The 13780-nt window shown below is 39.3% G+C and overlaps 2 protein-coding genes across 7 annotated transcripts in view; both read left to right on the top strand.

Annotated features, from left to right (window-relative positions):
- myo18ab (myosin XVIIIA b) overlaps window positions 1–10329 on the top strand; it is a 140469-nt gene extending 130140 nt beyond the window's left edge. For 4 of the 6 annotated variants that reach the window (XM_076734932.1, XM_076734931.1, XM_076734935.1 and 1 more), the window contains 2 exons: window positions 772–894; window positions 7335–10319. In XM_076734932.1, coding sequence (XP_076591047.1) covers window positions 772–894; window positions 7335–7497 — 286 coding nt within the window. In that variant the 3' untranslated portion in view covers window positions 7498–10319. Of the gene's footprint in view, window positions 1–771; window positions 895–7334 lie in introns of all 6 variants that reach the window. The other 2 variants (XM_076734933.1, XM_076734937.1) reach the window with 1 other exon arrangement.
- LOC143323214 (uncharacterized) lies at window positions 3758–5344 on the top strand. Its single transcript, XM_076734938.1, has one exon. The coding sequence runs from the start codon at window positions 3859–3861 to the stop codon at window positions 5233–5235; it is 1377 nt and encodes a 458-aa protein (XP_076591053.1). The 5' UTR covers window positions 3758–3858; the 3' UTR covers window positions 5236–5344.
- Window positions 10330–13780: the final 3451 nt, after the last annotated feature.

The following is a 13780-nucleotide window of genomic DNA, read 5'->3' as shown; positions in this document are numbered from 1 at the left end:
CTTTTTTATCAAATGAATTCTTCCCTTGTCAAAACCTGGTGCCACGATGCAACTACTGCTAAAAGTTTGGTCAGAGACTCAGATGGTTATGTTATGAGTGGCTGATGTAGCCTCAACCTGCTCTCATCAAACACGGATGAAGAGCAGGCTACAGAGAACCAGTAAGCTTTCTAATTTCACACCCCCAGATTTTTTTTTTAATATAAAACGTGTACTCTTCAGCCCCAACTGACTCTGGAGAACCAAAAGGGCTACATACCAACTTCTTTTACATATGCAGCAGTACTCCCCAGACTTTGATGTGTAAATTGGTTCCCCTTTAAGTTTGAGAAAATTAGTTTTAGCTTGGAGACCACAAATTTGAGATATCAAGATATGTCGCGGAATATGCATCTGCTTTTATAAATCTGCTGGACCATGACAGCACTCATCTAATAGTGACAACAGTGAGAAGTTGCTGTGTAATGTTACCATCTATACAACCTCTTGCAGGCATGTTTGTGTGTTTACAGGGGCTCTTTGAGCTGACTGCATGTGCTGTCTTTCATCCAGAATAAATGCCACAGTCCCTCTTTATTTCTACACTAACATTTACAGGCATGTTCTACATTCTCTGGTACCACAGCTACAGCGAATTACAGTACAGGAACATTTCTACATGTCATTTCTCTGTTGACTCTACTTTCACATTAACATTTCTTCTACTATCTCATCATCTCATATCTCCTTTGCTTCGTCTGACTTCTTTTCCTGTCTCTGACTCATTACCAGTCAGGAGGATTCAGACACAGACTCTGAGTTGGAGGATCGTGTGGATGGGGTCAAGTCCTGGCTGTCCAAAAGCAAAGGTTCCACCAAGAACCTTTCAGATGACGGAAGCCTCAAGAGCTCCAGGTCAGTACAAAGGTAGCTTCTGTTACTGTCACTTAGGCTAGAGTTAGTAAGTAGTCCACCTAGATATTTAACTGATTCTGGCCTGTCTGATTGAAATGGTTTATATGATTTGACCCAGAGGAAATAAAGCAGAGCAGAATACTTGGATGAAATGAAGGGACTGCTATTACTTTATTGCTTCATCATTATTGTCACCCGCTTGGTGAAGAGGGGACTTTTTTTTCCCAAAAAACAAAAACCACCTCTGTGGTAGATTTATCGACATGCCCAATGGCCAGCTGGCATAATCTACCTGAGCCGCTTGCTGAGATAAATGAATGTGTCTGCAAGCTGACAGCTTCGATTGCCCCAGATTTGTGTTATGAGAAGATTTAACTTCCCTTGGTCAGCTGAGCCACTCCCTACTTTAAAAGTTTTTAAATCTCTCTTAGCAGCATGTCCCCTTAGACACAGATTCATCAGGCTAGCCAACACGTCCCCTTTTAGTAGTAGTTTTCAAATTTATGTGACTTGAATTGCTATTTCCACAGATACCATGAGTATAAGTATATTGGAATTCTATCCCGGTTCAGGCATAAAAAGGGAGAGGAAATATTTGATTAACATTTTGCTTTAAACTTTGATATGGGAAACACTTTCAACAAGGGTTTATGCAAATTATGTTACTGAAATTTTCTGTAATGCTCACAGAGATTCATTGTCTATGATCAGTATTAAACATCCAGTGTTTTGGTTCAATATTATGCTTATAATAAGTCACATATTAGTTAAAAAAAAAATACTTGGTAATTTCCCATGACAATGCAAAGTTAATTTTCTTTCCATGAAGTAAATATAATCTTATTACTTGAACACAAGAGTTAAGGTTACCCTGAACATCAATCCTGTCAGTCAGGCATACACAGTATAAACAATACTTCATGACTGTAACAAGTAGGAAATACTGTTTCTTCTTTCCAAATGTTTTCAATCTTTTTTCAAAGTGAATCCTGTTTTTTGAACAATAGCAGTCTAGTATCATACACTATGACTATGGCTCAAAAGCATTTCATTGAATGTGAATCCATGAGCAGATGTTGTCACCAGGGTTCTAAATTAACTTTTTTGATCACCAGCCAATGTGGCTGGTGATCTTCTAAAGTTACCAGCCAATCAGAATTTCCACTAGCCAAATTTTTTCCCGGTGAAAATAAGAGAGATTATGAGTGCCACTGAATGCATTTGATCATTTTATTTACATTATTGGCATGAAAAATGCACAGAAAGTACAACACATGAAACAAAATATAAACAGAAAGTGCAAATATTTAATTTATACAAACAACAAATGCTGTCAGATTTATTATTTTCTAAAAGACATTTTTCCAGTATTTAGTATCATTACATTCCTAATAAAATGTATTTTTCCTTTCAACTTAAAGTTTTTCTGCTTTCCTTCTTTAATAAGAAATATATATATAAGTAACAGCCATGACTTAAACACTTGCAAAAAATTGCATTGGTAATAAATTGAATTATGTATGTACAACTAGAAAACACAAATAGTGCAGCAGTCAGTATTGCAGACTCCTTCGGCTCTCCTGATGACTTCGGGCACTCTCATGGTCCTTTACTGCCTCGACTTTAAAAGTATTAGTCCCCACCACAAAATTATTCGTCTTGTTTTTTTCTTTCGTGTACATGCGGCAATCCTTACAAACATGACGGCATTTTCATGATCAAACACAAGCCATTCACGACCTGTCAGCCATTTAGCGTTAAACTTTCTTTTCTTCGTTTCGCACGCTTTGTCGACATTCTCATCCCCTGCCTCCTTCCTCTTCTCGCCCCCAGACGTCTGTCCCAACCACCGCAGCATTTAGTTTAACTTTACTCTTTACTTTTAGCTAGCTCAGTCTCCTTTTTTACAGTTTATACGCCGCCGTTCATTCTTCCTCTTCTTCTTTGTGTTTGCGTTTCCGTGGTTTCTCGCGCCGGTTGCACTACAAACTGTAGTGTGCCTGCGCACAGCCAATGGGCGTCTTGTACGTCATCACGTAGCATTACGACAGTGTTCATGGGAAATGTAAGACGGACTGTCCGGGGGACAAATGACCAAGAACTGTAGAACGGCTCTGACTGACATGATTGCCTAATGCATTACCGGCCAAATTGGCTAGTAAGTTTTTATTTACACCCGCCAATATGAATTTTAACCCGCATTTGGCGGGTTGGCGGGTGTTAATTTAGAACCCTGGTTGTCACCAAATTCAAGTTCTTTATCAAATCTATTTAGATACAGGTTTCAACAACTTTAATCAGCAACAGTCAAAAGTAGTATATTTAACAGCTAAATCTCAAACATTACCTTTCAAATCCCCAATTCATTTTGATACTTAAGGTTTTCCACATGTATTACATATGTATCTGCTTTTTAGGTAAACAGCTTTATGAATGTTTTGTTGCAGCATTATTGTCTGACCATGATGCTACATTATTCAAAACATTTGAGTTGCTTTAAAATGGGTTTGTAGAGCATTGCAGTTGAGATTCTTATCTGCGGCCTTCATTTGTCCTTCTTGGGCAATAAAATAATGTTGCTCTCTGTCTACATTTCAATGCAGGAAAAGCCGTTGTTAGTACCTAGTCAGTTGTCTCCAGTTGCACTCTCCTTAATCTTAATTCTTAGTCACTTTCATTGCTGTACTCCCGTTTCTCATCACATTTCTTCCTTTTACGATTTGTCAAGTTTCATTAATTTGTTTCTTATTCTCTTCCTTCACTTGCCTCCACTTGACCCAAAATCTCATCTTTGTCATTTTCTCTCCCACTGTCTTCATTCCTTCATCCTTTCCACTATTGCTTCTCTCTAGATATGCTTTAAATGTAGATGCAAAGGAAGGCAACGAGTGGAAGGAGGGTAAGGAAAGGAAAGGGGTAAATAAAGAGGGTAAAGAAGTAGAGTCGAGCAGGCCAGTATCAGTAATGAGCTCCCTCAGCTACAGAAAAAGATCCAACCTTGACTCCATCGGTGGCAAAGGGGATGCCCTTTTCAGCACCCTCAAGGAGAATGCTGAGTCAGAAGACATTTTATCCTTCCATAAAGCTAAACCCAAAACCTCAGATCTTATGGATGACACCTACTCAGTAAGCTCCAGGAGGAAGTCCCAGGCAGGGGATGACATGAATGGCAGAGAATCCCAGGCCAACACCCGTGCCAGGAAAGGCATGGACAGCCGCTGGGAAAACTTTGACAAAGAATCAACCATTTCATTCACTGCACCAAGTCAGGCCTCCCTACAGCTTGGGTTAAGCCCAGAGAATGATGCCAAGTCTAGCATAAGTTTAGGTCTGTCAAGCCCACTTGAACGCCGCCAATGCACCTCACGCTTAGATTTGGGCAGAGGTGGGCGGTCACTGTATGGCAGCAGTCCCAGTAGCCCTTGCTTTAGCAGACGGTCGGGGGGTCGCAGTCCTGGAAGTATTAGCCAAGCTGATTCCCACATGTCACTGGCACGCAGCTGCCGCCTGAGCGAGTTTGGCGTTGATATTGATGATAGTCGAAGTATGGCCTTCACCGAGAGGTCAGCATACAGTCCTCACTCATCCACTGGCCGCAGTATGTCCATGCCACCACCACAAGCCAGACCATCAACTGTAGATAATGACCCACTTGATAACTTGGATATCAAAACAGTCAGTCATCGCAACTTCCTTGACCCTGACTTAGAGAAAGCCATCAATGAGGTGCTGAGTTTCAAGCCTATCAAATTCAAGCGCAAAAGTTTGGACGACTCTGAGAAGGAAGAAGAAAAATCTAAGAATGATGAAGATGACAGCAAAGGTAACCGTGACAGTACTTACCCTTCCAGCAGCATTAGACGCTCTGCATCCGCTGTGGACTGCATGAGATCATCCCGCACCGCCAGCAGCTGTAGCAGTCACCATCGCAGCAAGAGTAAAGGCAAGAGCAAGAAAAAGAAGAGAAGCTACAGCTCCGAGTCTGATAGCTCAGGAGATGACCATCATCGCAGGAGCAGTTCCAAGAGGAGATCCAAGAAGTCCAAGAAGAAGTCCAAGAAGAGGGATGAATCTTCTTCATCGTCATCTTCCTCATCTTCATCTTCAGATTCTGAGTCCGACTCAGGGTCAGAGTCAAGCTCTGGTGCCTCCACCATTTCTTACCGAAGCTCCAGCAGTGTGAAGAGGGCTCCAGTTCGAAAGGTACTCAGCCCAGAAGGAGAAGAAGAAGCTAGGCCACAGAGCAAGAGCCTGCCCCTTAACAAAAAGGATGACAAGAAGAGGAAGAAAAAAGTGGACAGCCTGATGATGAAGTACCTGTACCGGCCAGACAGTGACTGAGGAAGGCAGTAGGTGGTTGCCTAATACAAACTTAGCTTGATGCGTGTTTTTGAAGCATGATGTGACCTAACTAATCAAAGACATTTTCACTGTTATCCGTCAGGGCATTATATTCAGTCTGATTAGGATTAGACTTTCACAGTTTAGAATTCAAATATGCAGGTAGCGTTTTGGTTGATATGTCTCCTTAGGCATGTCAACAATTTCTGATGTCTACTACACATTCTCTGTTTCAAATCAAACAGTAGTGACTACAACCTCTATGTCTGCCTTGTCACTAGTTTAGTACTGTAAAGGCTTTCAATGAAGATTCTTAGGGAGAAGAAAAGTTTTGGGTGTGTTGTGAGTTTTGTCACACCAGGAGTTGTTGTTGGTGAGATGGTGCAATCAATGTAGATGTTCACTCAGCCTGTATGTGCTTCTGAGATGTCATATTGATTTGTGGCCCCAGAGAGGTAGAAATAAGGGTAGTCAATTATGAGACCATAATACATTTTTCCTTCCAGACCCATAACTGCAGGCATAAATAGACCCAGAGCATTAATTTACACCAAGTAGTAAATTCTTTTGAGATGCACAGTTGACAGTAATTAAGCCCCAGTTTGCAATATTTAAGCAGTTTGAATGTTAAATACTGTCAAAAAGATGGACAAGACCAGACTAGTGATAGGATTGGATTTCCCTTCTGTCAGAGGTCATTAGAAATATTTGCACTGTAAAAAAGACGAATTGAGTCATATTTAGATATTGGTAATCATTTGTTTTACTTTCAGTAGGCTTCTTGTTTTCTTCTTTGTGCTAATTCACTTGACAACTATAACCTTTTGAGAGGATGGACTCACATCTGTCACAGTGCTTTGTATTTGTTATTTGAATGGTGTAGATTTTGTACTTCAGAACCATCATAACAGTTTTGCATGCTCGTGTGGCACCGTATTGCATGAGATTTTAATTCATAGATGCTAGAGGAGAGCTAACCTCACAGTATGGCTAAGTGTACAGCTACTCTGTGGTGATGAGAACTCAACATACTGTAACATAAGAACTCATAACGCAAATGGACCCTAACCCAAGAAAATGGAAGAAAACCATGTGTCAAATTTAGAATGAATGCTGCAAATATATAAAGCAAACAAACTGCGAAACATTCACAGTCAGACAAACATCAGCAAATACAGAAACACTGCAAGTAGTACACAATGAAAGTGTAATACAACACAACAGAAGAATGTTGGGGACACTAAAAATATATGAACTAGTAGACACTAAAAGGCTAATGCAAGGTCTTCTTATACATCCAGTAACATCAGAATAACACAATAGAAGCCTTAAAACTAAGATTAGCTCATTTTCAACTTTTCTATTTAATTGGCAAGAAAGTAACGTGTTTGGGCATGTTTTTAGTGTCCACTCTAAACTTCTGTTGTGTTTCAGTGTAGGCCCATTGTTGTGTGTTGGTGTTTCTGTATGTTTTATGTGTTTGCAGTGTTCTGTGTTAGCCCTGATCCAATGCCATTGTGTATCACAGTCTTGAATGGCTGTCAGGGTTCATACTCAGAAACCAGAAAGAATGTCAACAAAACAAACTCACTGAATGGTAGGCAATCTTCTTAGCAACCTTCCAATTGTCAGAAGGTGATTGCAAAGTAACAAAAGAAACCTTGATAACCTCGAGATCGAGAAAAGGTCTCCTCTATTAAGTTCAGCACTTTGAAACCAGAGATAGTCTAGATGGGCTTCTTCCTCACTCAACAACTAGAGCACTGCTCAGCTGCAGTGTGCTTTGTGCTGCCACTTGTGGCCGGAAGATGAATTGCAGAAATGTGACAGATTAATGCAGCAGTCTAAATTGGAATGGAAGACTAAATTGTTTAATTTGTTATTTGGTAATCATTGATAAGATTACCTGCCAATGAGTGGGGTTTATTAATTTATGAAATGAAATTATTTTTTGGTAAATTTTTTTCAAAACACAACATATACGTTGTCAAGGTGATGATGATTTCTACCTTTGCTTACTTTAAAAATATGCCTTGAGCTCTCACAGAGACCTTTGTTTGATGATAACATCAGCTTCTACTTGTTCTCTCCCACTCCAGCCCCCCTGGCCGAAGACGCTACTGCTTCGATAGATCTGATGAAGAGGAGGAGGAAGAAGAAAAAGGTGGGGCGACCCAGGGCTCTTACTACTCTCGATATAGATATGGCAGCCAAGCTAAAGACGACGATGGCGAGGACAGGCCTTATGTGACCACATCGTAGTCCTTGCTATTAGCATTCATCCTCTGACAAACACCCTCATTCGACTGTGGCAGTTTGTGTTGCATGCAAAGTTGACCAAAATGTGGTGAATCCAACACAACTGTAAACATCAGTACTTATAACCCTGCAGAGAAACACAGACATTCAAATACTGTAGATGTTCCTAAATTGTTCCTATGGCGGATCCTCATAGGATTTCTTTATTTAAGCCACCTGTTCTTTTTGACTCAGCACTCAGTCTAACCTCGCTACACACACCGCAGCTCCATTATCAGCGACTCCACTCTGCTGGTTGCATGTAAACAGTAGTTGCTTGACTGGAGCAACCATCCTGTTTAACTCCCATCATCACGGTTGTAACTGAGCCAAAGAACTTGAGGTTGATAATAGATTCTGTCTTTCTCTCTCTTTGTCCCTGTCACTCTTCCTCTCTTCTTTACATATAGTATAGTACACCACAATAATATGTATTGCATAGTACAATGTATTGCCAAAAAGCCTTTGTTCAGATATGTGTGCACACTGTTTTACTTATTGCCAACTGATGCAGAAAAGTCCCAGATTTTTTTTTTCTTCCTCTTTCCTTTTTGGGACAAGTGCCATTTGACTTAAGTGGACTCCTCTACAGCTGCAGCTGTTGCTGTACACTGCAGAAGATCTGCTTGCTTTTGTTTGCCTGAAGGTTTTTTTTTTTTGCTTTTAGCTGGTAAATTATCTCTTAAATACAGGGGAAGAGGATCACCAACTGCTCAACCATGAAAGTAAAGCATTTTTGTTTTGCAGAGCACTGCCGTAAAGCAAATTAATTTCCAAAAGGTTGAGCTAACCTCTGTGAAATGCCTCGTCTTATTTAGAACTTTCCAGAATTCTTGATAAAGAGAGTTTGACTGTCCTTTTGCTTGTCATTTGACATGCTGTTTGTGTTTTGTTTGAAGTTTTACGTGCTTTCCTTTTCCAAAGGGAATGTATTTGACTTTGCCACCAGTCATTTGTTGGTTTCTCAGAACAAACACCAAGCAGATGGTACCCTCAACCAGCATGTTTAAGGAAAAAGCTGGTGTTATTCTATATGTTTATTGTCAGCAAATCACCTGGAAAGACCAAAACCTACACAGTGTTTTCTTGACCTTTGAGAATAGTACGTGTAACAAAATACTCTAGGCTAAGAGCATTTAACAATTTTTTCGGAGCTTTCAACCACATCTTGGTCTTCTTCATCAAGTGAGTGGTCAGGTTTCATAACTATTAGCCATAAACCCATTGATTCCCACTAGAAAATGTAAATCTTTGAAAGTAGCCTCCAATTATGTATTGTGGAAAAAATGCTTGCCACTGCAGTTTGTAACTCACTGGGAACACACTAGTGCTAGTCAGCATTAGCAGCTCAGCCAGCTTTGTCACATCAATTCCTGTTCAATAACTGTCTGAAAACCATTCCACTTTTGTGGAGCAGTTTAAATTCCAGTAGAGCAGGGTCATATAAAAGTGGATGGTACAATACAGCTAATAGGACTGTCACTTATTTCAACAAATTTGAACCAACATGTAATTTTGGTTTCTATTTTAATGAGTTCCCTGAATACAACACACGTAACCTGCTAAATGTGTTGCACAATTAATGTTGTTCTATTCATTTACTGTGCCTCCGCTGCCTCGCTTAAATGGCAAGCTAACATTACTATGAGATTGGTGCACTTTACAAAGTCAGAAACAGCCTTACCTGTCCATGATTTTTCCACCCATCTTGTTGAATCCAAATGCTGCTACACATTACTTCTCAGATGGTTTGGTGTCATGATCATTCATTCAAGCATGGCAAGCTAGTTTTCTCTGTTTTGCACTAGTGAAAAGAACATCAGTTTAGTTTACAGATAAGGCAACTAGGCATGTAATAGATGAGAGTGAGAGGCATGTCCTGTTGCACTTATAAACTGAGGATTTAGAATTCAAACACATCATTACACATTGAATATTACATTTCCCCATTTTCTTATATGAATAAAAAGTGACAGACCGATATGCGTTGGACTGTCTGGCTTTCTTGTCTCCTCAAAGGTCAGCACTGTCGGGATGACTTGCTATTGACCAGTGGTGCAAATAGAGTGTCAAAGTTCCACAAAGTTGAATCTGAGTCCAGCAAGCAGATTTGCTGATCGCAGTGATTTCACTGAAATGAATTATTTCCTTGGATTCTTACGTTCATGGATTTTGATGAAAATATGAAAGATCGAGTTTATCACCAGCCTTCTATGTTTAAGCCTCATTGGGTATTTTAACTGTTACTTCATTAACTGGACACACTATAGCCTGTATAACCAATACTGTGAAATCATGTAAACAGCGAGAAATAAGAACCTGTGTTTTCATTGTTACTTAAGTGTTACATTACACCCTTTTGTCATCTGTCTGGTCTTTACTGAGAAGCATTAAGAAAATTTTGAAAGCCATTTAAAGTCCAGGTGAGCTTGACATGGCATTTGGGGCTGCATAACTTGGTGGATGTCCTTTATTGTGGGAGAAGTTGGGTTTGATTCTACTATACATGCTTTTTGTAGATTATTGTCATCTTTTTATTCTCTGTGCAGTCAACACAAGTGTGAAAATTGTTTTGACCTTATTGACCCTGAAAAAAAAAAAAAAAAAAACATGAGCAGACATAATATTTCTGACTGCACACACTATTTATATATAAATATGTGTATGATTCATGCTAGCTTTGAAAATAGTTAATGTTTATTTTCATTATTGAACAAATTGACCACTTGTTATAAATTTTGCATTACAGTTTAATATATTGTAAATAAATGATGGTGATTGTTTTAGAATGCCTTGAAGACTGGATTTGTTTGATTTGTTTTTGCTGCAATGTGTCTTCCCTTCATGTCTTTACACTAAAATAAAAGGACTTTTGATTTCCTTTTGTCCTAAGATTTCCAGAGGGCATGCAGATAAAACAAAAAAGGGAAACTGTGTTTTTTCCTGATGCATCCACTTTGGTGTTTTCATCTGCTTTGTGAAATGTCAAAAGCATCATTCACCCTGTGAATGCCTGAAAGGAACACAAAGTCCATCTCCTTTGTTTTAAGGGGAACCATGTGTCTTCTCCTGCAAAGCTGAGTTGTATTAACTAATAAAAAATAACAATCATTTGTTAGAGAAATCTAGTACATCTAGCTTTCATTTCAAAAAGCACATCAGGTCAAAATTTTAATTTGTACTATTCTTTGGTTTATGACAAAATGACAGCTAAAGTAAATACATTCCCATCAGCCTCTGCCTCAATTTATGTTTAGTGCTAATCAGCTGTTAGTATGCTAACACACCAAACAATGATGGTACCTTAGTAATATTAGTATTGGTAATGGTGGTGGTACCAGCACTGGAAACAAAAGCATTAGTGCTGCTGAGTAGTATTAGTGTACTATTTTTATTTATTTATTTTTTTATCTCTATTGTTAATATTTTTTCAGGTTCTTCTCCTTCAATTTCTCACACCCACATACACCAACATCAAACACACAGCTGCTAAGAGAACCCTGCTCTAATGATGTTAATGTTATTAATGTTCTCACCGTTCCTGTCCTTGGATTGTTTGTCAGTGATTTGTCTATTTGTCATTAAAAAAAAAGAAAAAAGAGTGGAATGAACTCACACAAATGTATTCTGACAGTTGAGAGACCATAAGCCATTTTGATTTCACAGTAGAAAAAAATACGTCACAGTCACATGTCACAGTGAGAAGAGAGAACCAAACCTGCTCTTACCAAACCCCAATGATGTCAGAGTAAACAGAACAAATGGTAAATGGACTGTATTTATATAGCTCTTTTCTAGTCTGACAACCACTCAAGGCACATTTTCAGTGGTGGTCTGCGTTGACCCTTTCACACACACATTCATACGATGACTAGGGGACCAGCCTGTTGCAAGCTTTTAACCATTCACACTGTCATACACCGATGGCACAACATCAGGGGCAATTTGGGGTTCAGTATCTTGACCAAAGATACTTCAACATGTAGACTGCTGAAGCCAGGCATCAAACCACCAACCTTCTGATCAACCTTCTGAACCACCATCTGATCCCTCTGAACAACCGCTCTACCTCCTGAGCCACAGCCAAAACATATTACTTTTATTCACAGTGGAATGAATACATTGAATTGCACTGTCACAGTGGACAGAACATAACCTGGTGTGATGTTAGAGAGGAAAAACACATCTGATCATGATCTCACAGTGGAGAGAACACATCCAGTTGTGATGTCACAGTGGACAGTACACAATCATTTGTGAGTCTAAAGAACATGACCAATTGTGATGTCAGAGTGGAATGAGCACAACAAATTACGATCTTGGAGTGGACCCAACCGCAACCAGTTGTGATGTCAGAGTGAGCAGAACAAAACCAATTATAATGTCACTGAGAAATGAATGCATTAAACCTTAGTATCACAGTGGACAGAAAATATACAAATGTAATGTTAGAGAGGAAAAACACATCCAATCGTGATCTCTCAATGGAGGGAAAAACTCCATCTGTGATATCAGAGTGGAGTCCAAGTGTGACGTCACAGTGGATTGAAAGAATTTAATACCAAATACTCAAGGTACTATAGTGCCTCCATATAAAGGCTATGATATGATATTAATTGTGATATTTAAAGAGAAAGGAAAAGAAATACTTAAAAGCCCTTTATTACTAAATTAGTGTGTACAGCATTTTTTATTCGTATGAATTTGTTTGTAACTTAAAGTGCTTCTGCTTTCCTTCTAACACAAAATAAGGTAAAAGTAGCCAGCCATTACCTGAACATGTGCAAACTATTAGCATGAATTGTCTTTGGCAATGAATGATTGAACCATGCACAATTTCAAAGCAGAAACAATGCAGCAGTCAGGTCCTTATATAAAATAAAAGAGCTGCAAGCTGTGCGTGGCTCGCACACAAAGATGGGAGTCTGTCTTCTTGACTACTATGATTGCACCCTCTGCTGTTCAAACAAAAACAACACATTTTTGACAAGGACAGGTAATAAATAACCACGTAACGTCAAGATAGATAGCGTCACAGTCCCACAATGGCATCGAGCCATTATTCGATCATGATATCGCAAGATTCAGTAAATCGTTACACCTTTATTCAGTTGTGTGTCACTGTGGACAGAACACAACCAATCATGGTGTCGCAGTGTAGAGAACCTTTTCCATTGTAATGTTATAGTCATGTCACACAACATAACACAACAAAATGAACAAATTCAATTGTGTCACATTAGAAACAGTCAGCCAAGAACGAACACAATAATTGTAATACTGGAGTGGACTGAACACAACTAATTATGATGTTTGAGGTCAAAACACATCCAATGGTGATCTAAAAGTGCAGAGAACACATGCAATTGTGATGTCACAGTACAAGAACACAGCCAAATGGGATGTTAGACTGGACATCCGGTTGTAATCTCACAGTGGAGAGGAAACAGACAATTGTGAAGTCACAGCGGAAAGAATCCATCCAAGTGTACACGTCAGCATGTTAACAGTGCCATTGTGAGCATGTTAGCACGCTGAAGTTACTGTTCGGCTGCTACTGTTTGAGGATTGATTTTATGGCTAATAAAGTATGGTTATGGTGTGATTCTGCAGCTAAAACACTAGGCCAACATTATATGCAGGTCTGTGATGGAATGTGAACTTCTATATTGACCATATGTCTGAAATGCTACACACCCATTCTCCAGGTTATGAATTGAGGTGCAGAGTCAAATGTGGTGGTCATTTCAGATACAGGGCTGCTTTAATATTACCAAAAAAATATATATATATAAAAAAATAAATAAATAATAATAATAAAAGCTCCGTGCAAAATTCATATTCATATTTTTCTGTTGTATTTGTTGTATATGTACCAGCGAGACAGAGCACAGAAATATGTGACCCTTGTCAGCAACAGCACGCTCTCTGAAGGCCTTCTGAAGGCGTCTGAGTACTGCAGGTATGTGGTTTTCTCTGGCTGCAGTGATGTCCACTGTCAAACAGCGGTTAAGCATGTCAGATGATTATAAAATCTTGTGTACCAGGCTGTTGCAAAAAAACAACACAAGCTTACTGTTTGGCTGTGCTCACCTAGCCTGACAGGAGTGATGGAAACTGTGACACAATTGGGACACACACAGTTTACACAGACACAGTGGAAATCGTGAGACAATTAAAACTTTTCAGTCCTCATTACATCACTGAAAACCCGCAGAGACTGTCCATTCCCACCAATCCTCTCTGT

This window comes from Chaetodon auriga, chromosome 7 (genome assembly GCF_051107435.1).
Source record: "Chaetodon auriga isolate fChaAug3 chromosome 7, fChaAug3.hap1, whole genome shotgun sequence".
NCBI classification, from domain to species: domain Eukaryota; kingdom Metazoa; phylum Chordata; class Actinopteri; order Chaetodontiformes; family Chaetodontidae; genus Chaetodon; species Chaetodon auriga.
The sequence above is the reverse complement of the archived record's forward strand: the minus strand, read 5'-3'. Positions and strand labels throughout refer to the sequence as shown.